This window comes from Propithecus coquereli, unplaced genomic scaffold, assembly GCF_000956105.1.
Source record: "Propithecus coquereli isolate 6110/MARCELLA unplaced genomic scaffold, Pcoq_1.0 Scaffold72, whole genome shotgun sequence".
Lineage (NCBI taxonomy): Eukaryota > Metazoa > Chordata > Mammalia > Primates > Indriidae > Propithecus > Propithecus coquereli.
The window spans coordinates 4143958-4152636 of NW_012153285.1; the positions used below are offsets into that span (position 1 = coordinate 4143958).

General features: G+C 34.4%; 1 protein-coding gene across 1 annotated transcript in view; it reads left to right on the plus strand.

Annotated features, from left to right (window-relative positions):
* Window positions 1-8679, plus strand: part of MON2 (MON2 homolog (S. cerevisiae)) — a 108785-nt gene that overhangs the window by 69586 nt on the left and 30520 nt on the right. Inside the window, exons 25-26 of the mRNA XM_012661546.1 lie at window positions 1481-1679; window positions 4783-5411. Coding sequence (XP_012517000.1) covers window positions 1481-1679; window positions 4783-5411 — 828 coding nt within the window. The remainder of the gene's footprint in view (window positions 1-1480; window positions 1680-4782; window positions 5412-8679) is intronic.

The following is an 8679-nucleotide window of genomic DNA, read 5'->3' on the forward strand; positions in this document are numbered from 1 at the left end:
TTAAAAAATTAATAATATATGTTCCCTAATAAAATAATTAAAAGCGGCCGGGCGCGGTGGCTCACACCTGTAATCCTAGCACTCTGGGAGGCCGAGGCGGGCGGATCGTTCTGAGCTCAGGAGTTCGAGACCAGCCTGAGCAAGAGCGAGACCCCGTTTTTTCCCAAAAATGGAAAGAAATTAATTGGACAGCTAAAAATATATGTAGAAAAAATTAGCCGGGCATGGTGGCGCATGCCTGTAGTCCCAGCTACTTGGGAGGCTGAGACAGTAGGATTGCTTGAGCCTAGGAGTTTGAGGTTGCTGTGAGCTAGGCTGAGGCCACGGCACTCGCCCCAGGCAAGAGAGTAAGACTCTGTCTCAAAAAATAAATAAATAATTAATTAAAAGCACTGTTTTCTTTTTTACTTTTATTTTTTTGAGACATAAATTATATGAATTATATATATTTATAGTAAAAGCCTTGTTTCCTTCTGTCTTCTATTTCAGCTTCATCCCCTAGCTCCTCCTCAAATTACAGACATACTTGTCTTCCTTATGTTTGTTTTAAATGTAATATTTTTCTGATTCTTATTATTCTTTCAAACCTCATTTATAATCATTTTGCTGCCTAATTCTCAGTGATTTTTTTCTTCTTCACCTCCCCTGTATTCCCATATCCTTTATAATTTGATTTCCAGATTATTCTACTTCAGAGTCTTTAAAACTTTAGAGTGTAACAGAATCACCTAGAAGACTTGTTAAAGCACCCTCCCCATCCTAGTTTCTGATTACTTTGGCCTGAGAATGTGCATTTCTATCAAGTTCATGGGTGATGCTTGATGCTTCTGGTTCAGAGACCATGCTTTGAGAATCACGGAAATTATTCACAGTCTACAGGTGGTCTTTTAATTGCCAAGTCATTTGGCCTATGCTTAATCTCATCCTGTTCATTTTTTGGTAGCATTTAACACTATTGTTCATTTCTCCTTGAAATTTTCCCTTCCCTTGGCTTCTGTTTCATTGCATGCTTCTACTTCTCTGTTCAATTTTTATTTTATTTTTTTGCTTTTATTTCTTCCTCCGAATCAAAATATTCCCCAAGTCCCAGTCACTTCTTGCTTGTTGATTTTTTTCGAGCACCCCTCATAGAACCCTGGGGCTTCAGTTATCCAGATAACTCCCATAATTATATTTTTTGCCTGGACCCGTCTCCTTAGCTTTTGTTCTTTTTTCATACATTACCCCATAGGTGCTCCATTGATACCTCAATTCAACAAGTCTTAGTTTATATTCTGTCTAATTTATTTTAATTTTTCATATTCCATGACCTTAAAGATAAACTTAAGAATGTGTGGTTACCTCTACTGATTAATTTCCTCTAATATATGGGGATTGATAAGACTGTCAAGTATATTTTTGTAACAATTTTTAGATTTCTATGCTATTTCTTAAGCTTTATTATTAGTATATTTTATATGACATTTTTATAAATATTTAGGTACTCTTTCATCTACTGGACCGAGTTCGAGAGTCCTCTACCACTGCAGACAAAGAAAAGATTGAGTCTGGAGGTGGCAATATTCTCATTCATCATTCAAGGGACACAGCAGAGAAGCAATGGGCTGAGACATGGGTATTAACATTGGCTGGAGTAGCAAGAATCTTCAACACTAGAAGATATTTATTGCAACCTTTAGGTATATGTACATTTTTCTTCTTATTTTACAAGTAATTCATGTTAAAGGAAATTTGGGAAATACAGAAGATTCTTTTAACCTTTATGTGATGCTTCTACCCAAGAATAATTCTTCTTAACTTACAGTCTTTGTGTTTATGTGCGGTGTGTGCACAAGCATGTGCATTTTCATTCATTTCACTGAGAAAATGTTTAATGTGTACCTACTGTGGGCTAGCCTCTAGGGGATACAATGATAAGCAAAATACACATCATCCTTCCTATCAGCTACGTGAGGGAGGAACCATAATTACACACATAAAGGCAAAATTGCTACAATGATAAATGCTACAAAGGAATAGTGCATTGTGAGCTTATAATAGGTATTTGACCTGGCCCGTGAAGTCCAAATTCGTTTGTCGGAGAAAGTAGTATTTTTCCTGAAGTCTGAAGGGTAAGTAGGAGTTCATCAGGCAATGGTAAAATGAGGTGTGGAGAATCTTACAGGCAGAGAGAACATGTAAAGGAGACAGAAGATCGAGGGGAAGAGGGATGGTGTGGACTGTAACATGTTTGAAGGTCTGGAATGAAGAAAGTAAGGCAAAGCGTGATTCCCAATGATGTTGAGAGGCAGGGAGAGGCCAGATCATATAGAATGTGTTAAAAAGTTAGGACTTCATCATAAGAGCATTGAACAAAAACCACTGAAGATTTTAATCTGTGATGTGACATGATCAGATAGGCAGTTAAAAATATTACTTTGGTATGCGTAGAATGGAATGGCAGCAAGGAAGGATGATGGGATATTGTTAAACTGATTAGGAAGCTGTCAGATCAACAGTTTCTCAAATAGGGCTAATTTTATACCATATGGGACATTTACCAATCCTGGAGACATTTTTAGTTTTCAAAAACGGGGAGGGGTGAGTTACTGCTATTTAGCAGGTAGAGACAAGGGATGATGCTACACATTTCACAATACACAGGACAGCCCCCCACAGCAATGAATTATCCAACCAAAAATGTCAGTGGTACTGAGATTGAGAGACCTGGGTGCTGATTATAATACTTTAGATGCTGGTGGTAGTAATGGCAGGTGATAGAGAAAAGTGAACAGAGATATTTTTGTACATAGGTGTGAGTGTGCTCTATATATTATTTTATTTGTTTCATTTATTATTTTATGTCTGGCTTCTTTTTAACCTCCTTATGTTAAAGCATAAGCATATTTACTCATTCCATAGGCATTTTTGTATGTTGTCCTTCATGTGCACTTTTTCCCAAAAACAAATAATTGATGGTGTTTGATCTATTTTACAATTTAGGACTTGATATATATTATTTTTAATTTTAGTTTTTTCTTTTTGTGTAAAATTTACATGTAGTGAAATGTACAAATTTTCATTGTACATTTGCTGAGTTTTGACAAAATAAGCATTATTTTAATACCTCCAGGATACATACTTTATCTTAAAAGCTAAGAACTTATAGATATTTAAATTTTTAAAAATGAAGACATAAGACATTTCATATGTCTTTCATAATTTTTTTTTATAACTTGAAGACCAGGAAATAGTATTTATTATTATTTTGAATAAGGTTTATATTTTAACATAATCATGTGCAATATATAATTATACCTAGTCTTTTAGAAAGAGGACTTCTTCCTAGACATAAAATATGTTAATAGAAGAGTTGCAGGGTTTTTTCTTCCTAAATGGCACAGAATATTCTAAATCTGAGATTAGGTCACCACTCTGGTTGGCAAATGTAATGTTTCATCTGACTTTTTAACTGGGATGGCAACAGGCAAAAGAGTTTTAACTGATAGTTTTAAAATGTAAGTTGTGAAAACTCTTTGAACAGTTTACTTTTAAATCTGTGTTTTTTAATTCTGTATAAATTATACTTCAATTTTTAATAAAAAGAATATAGAGGGGAAGATGCATGTAACTGGCCAGATGTTACACTTTGTTCATAATAGATGAGTAGTACCTATTTTATACTAGACTTCCAGCTTTCCTATTAACTGAATGCTTCCTCAGGCATTTGGGTTTATCCCTTTTTAAAAAAACAATATCTAGTCATTTATAGTCTTTGCAAAATAAAAGTATTTAAACTTTGATTATTTATATACTTTCTAGCCTGCTTATACTGCTTTGGAAAATACCAATTTCTCTGACTTTCACACTATTTTAATGCAAGTTATGTGGATAATAATCCATGTTATTAACAAAACAATTGGGTTTGATTGTGCTAGAAAAAAAGTTTTGTTTTTGTTTTGTTTTTTTTAAGCCTCATGGAAACAAATTACACCAAGCCATAGAGAGCTTCATTGTAAATGTATTTAGCCAGTCACAGGAGTAAAGCGATTTAGTTGACCAGTGGGAACCAGCAGCTACCATTCAGCTTAGCTTTGCTGATGGTGGATCAGTAAGTAGACTCAGTTTCACATGAGAGGAACAAAATCTTTGTAAAAAGACGGTTTATTCTTTATGGTACATTTTCTCCTGGTAAGTCACTCACTTATGAGAAAAAAAAAAGTTTAAGAAAATTCTGCAACTGTAAAATTATTTAAATATGAAAACCAAAATATAAAGTTTAAATTTATGGAATATGACATATAGTTTATTTTAAATATTTAGACCTATAAAAATATGTATCATTCTGTTATAACTTATAGCTTTTCCAATGATGAAGACTGAGAATATCTTACATAATCACTAATGAAGTTATTAATAGATGGATAGACTGAAGATGTTATTGAAAAGCTTTTGTTTCACTTCATAGGTTTTTATTCTTTTCTCCTTAAGGAGACGTACTAGAAAATGGTATAAACATGTATACATACATACCTAGAATTTTGTTTTTAAGACCAAAACATTATTTAATATACCCATTATCCTCTTCTTGGTGCCCTTTGTTCCTACATCTGAAAATTTTTACTGGATTTCTGGGTTGTGATGATTTTCATTCATATTGCTAGTACTTTAGTACCCAATCATATTTTTTCTAGTTGTGTGGGAATTTAAGCAGAAAAATAAAGCAAATATGCTTTGAAGTCTGTAATATTAAGAGGAAATTTGATCACTTTGATAATTTTTTTTTTTGTCTTCCTAATACAGGAGATTTTTCAAGAGCTTGGGATGTTCTTCTTGACCATATACAGTCAGCAGCACTCAGCAAAAACAATGAAGTATCTCTGGCTGCTCTGAAAAGCTTCCAGGAAATTTTACAAATTGTATCCCCTGTCAGAGACTCAGATAAGCCTGAGACACCACCTGTAGTTAATGTACCTGTGCCTGTTCTTATAGGCTCCATATCAGGTCCTGGCCTGAGTAGGCCATTTGTAAGAACAGACTCAATTGGAGAAAGACTTGGAAGATATAGTAGCTCTGAGCCACCCGTAGTTACTGATGAGCTTGAAGATTTAAATCTCTGGTGGGCTGCATGGAATACTTGGTATAGAATTGGATCTGAAAGCACGAAGCCTCCGATTACTTTTGATAAACTAACTTTCATTCCCAGCCAACCTTTTCTTACAGCTTTAATTCAGATATTTCCAGCTCTCTACCAACACATAAAAACTGGTTTCAACATGGATGACTTGCAAAAGCTGGGAGTCATATTACACAGTGCTATTTCGGTCCCAATAAGTTCAGATGCATCCCCTTTTATTCTTCCATCTTATACTGAAGCAGTTTTGACAAGTTTACAGGAGGCTGTACTTACAGCTTTAGATGTTCTCCAAAAGGTAATATAATTTTAGTGGCTGTCTAAGCAATGATGCATATGGTTCTCTGGAATTTTTTTACTTTGCTATATTTTTGGGAATAAATTCTAGATCATCAAGATTGTCATGCATGTATACTTTGGGATAAATTCAGGATTGCCAAGATCTAGTTGTTTTAAAAACTGTGGTTTTCTGATATTTATTTAATAAAAAGGTAATTTCAGGTCTGTTTTGAGTCTTTAAGAAGCTGCCTGCATCTGTATGTTTCAATTCACCAGCATTTTTGATTGTCCATATAAGTCTTTACAAGAAGATATAATATTTAGAATAGTAGTTTTGGTAAAGTAATTTTATGATTAGAAAATTAATAAGCAATGGGATTATATTTTGATATTTTTCATCTGTATTTAAATTTTGCTCAAAATTGTCAGAAGTCTGTATTTAAAAAGAATCAAATTATAAAACATTTTCCACAGAAATTTTAAAAAGAGATATATTTTTATATATGTTTTGTAATTGCAAATAAGAGTTATTAAATAGTCCTAAAATCATCCACAAATTCAGATTAACAAGCAGAACCAGATCAAAATCAGTGTTCTTTAGACTGTCAAGAAAATGAATAGCACAATTCACAACAATCAAAATGCCAAGCAAAAAAATGCCAAGTGAATAGTCAGCCATTCCAAGAAAGTAGCTAAGACCTTCTAACAAAATTAGAGTGGAACTAGATTCTGATCACACATGTTGTCAGTAACCATTTATGTAATGCAAATCATGTTTTCTAATTAACTTACTCCATTCTGCCCAACTGGAACAATGAAAATTTTCACAGTAAGAATGGTGATATTTCCATTAATACATATACCATGATACCTTTTAATTAGCTCTAGAGGCGGTCTAGCTGAACAGCTGATCTGTTTAACCCTAGATGCATTGTGCAGGGAAACAAATTGTGGAGAAACTTAAAATTTAAAAGAATCTAACATTTAAAAAAAGTTATTGCAGGGATATCGATTATCTATAATTGAAATCAAAATACCTGTTTTGATTTTCAGTGGGAAAAAAGTAGCCTGTCAATAATTACTTTCTCTCCCAGATTGAGCATGCAAGTAAGTTGCTTATAGACTGCCCTAGAGAGAATGGAAAAGTTTTGCTATCAGAAAAGAAAAGAAAATTATAAGCCTTTTGGGATGCCCATCATCTAGTATTCTCATTCATATCTTTTATATATGTATAGAGGATAATAAACAAAAATGAAACAACACTCCTCAAATTTTTTTCAAGAAAAAAAAATATCATTTTATTTTTTAAAACTCTGCTTTTGGCTGGGCGCGGTGGTTCACACTGTAATCCTAGCACTCTGGGAGGCCGAGACAGGAGGATCACTTGAGCTCAGGACTTTGAGACCAGTCTGAGTAAGAGTGAGACCCCGTCTCTACTGAAAAAACAGAAAAAATTAGCCAGGGGTGGTGGTGCAACACTGGTGGTGCCTCCAGGCTGAGGCAGGAGGATCGCTTGAGCTCAGGAGTTTGAGGTCTCAGTGAGCTGTGATGATGCCACTGCACTCTAGCCAGGGTAACAGAGCAAGACTCTGTCTCAAAACAAAACAAAACAAAACAAAAAAAACCACAAAGCTCTGCTTTAGCAATGAGAAAACAAGCAGAATTATTTATCCCAACCATTAGGAATTTGTTCTGAGCTTTTAATAGCTTCAAAAACAAAATAAACATTCAGTCTGAAACAGGAAAGCTTTATTGTTATTTATTTATATTATTAATGTCTTTGCATTATTGTCATACTAGCCATTGTTTTATTACTTGTGTGATTATCTAAATGATGTTTCCTAAACCTTGAATGTGGTATCTTTAATGGTTCTCTAATATTTCCTAACAGAAAAATTAATATTTTATCAGTTAGAATGTTTTTATATTTTCTCCCACAAGTGTCAGAAAATTTTTGCACCAGCAAAATTTACTTGCTTTGGGACTTTATCCTTAAACTAATAGCTATCCAGCAAAAACATTTTATTGATGAAAAGCTGTTTTCCTTCCTAAAGGAAAAGCTCATTTCCGATTTCATGTTTTCTTTCTAAAGCGGAGTGTATGTTGTTCTTCCTCAGTGCTGTTATATTGTTTAGGGCTTCATGGTCACAGTCTTCTCTTGGTTCCCAAATGGCTAGTTCCCAACCAAGTTGACTTAGTTATGTGTGCTAACTGATTTCTTTTTTTTGCCAAGGTATTTTAGCATACATGGCGGAACTGGGAATTATTTTTTTAATTTCAAAATATTAGGGGCATACAAGTGTTTTTGTTACATGGATGAATTGAATAATGCCGAAGTCAGGGCTTTTAGTCTGCCTGTCACCAGAGTAGTGTACAGTGTACCTGATAGGTATGTTTTTATCCCTCAGAACTGGGAATCTGATTATCTGCTTTCTGTATGTGCTGTACTATAAGTTCTGAAGTGAAGAGACTGCACCTGTCTTACTTATTGCTAAACTTCTAAAGTCAGATGGCTGAATACCCTATCTGCCTTCATCATCAGGGCTGCTGGAGTTGTACTCCACGAGACACTCTCACATTGTATGTGAATGATGCCCTTGGAGTTGTGTAATAAAGCTCTGTACTCTAATAATATGGGCAAGTTTCTTCATCTCTCTGTACTTCAGCTTCCTTATCTATGAAATAAAAATAATAAATCTGTAACTTTGACTATTAAATGGGATATTTGTAAGGCATTTAGTACCTGGCACAAGTTAAGCATTCAGTAAATGTTAGCTGCTATTTTTATCAAGTTCTCTAGCAAAGGCCTTAGTACATGGTAGGCACTGAATGGATTATTGTTAAATGAGTTAACAAGCAAAACCTTGAACTGTGTCAGAAATGAGATGTCCAATTTCATCTCTTGTTTTCACATACACAGTTTTCAAGGACTGATCAGAATTATTATCCAGATTGCTTATTGGTTCTCAGCTTTTGGACTAAAATTTCTTAACAGGTTCACCCTATAGATTTTTCTCATATACAAATTTCAGAATACTGAAGAAAAACCAATAAAAACTTTTTCTTAGATGGAGTTTGTTATAAAAAAGAAAACGTGGGTTCCATTTTATGCATTTTAAGATCCCGGGCCGGGCGCGGTGGCTCACACCTGTAATCCTAGCTCTCTGGGAGGCCGAGGCGGGCGGATTGTTTGAGCTCAAGAGTTCGAAACCAGCCTGAGCAAGAGCGAGACCTCGTCTCTACTAAAATTAGAAAGAAATTAATTGGACAACTAAAAATATATAGAA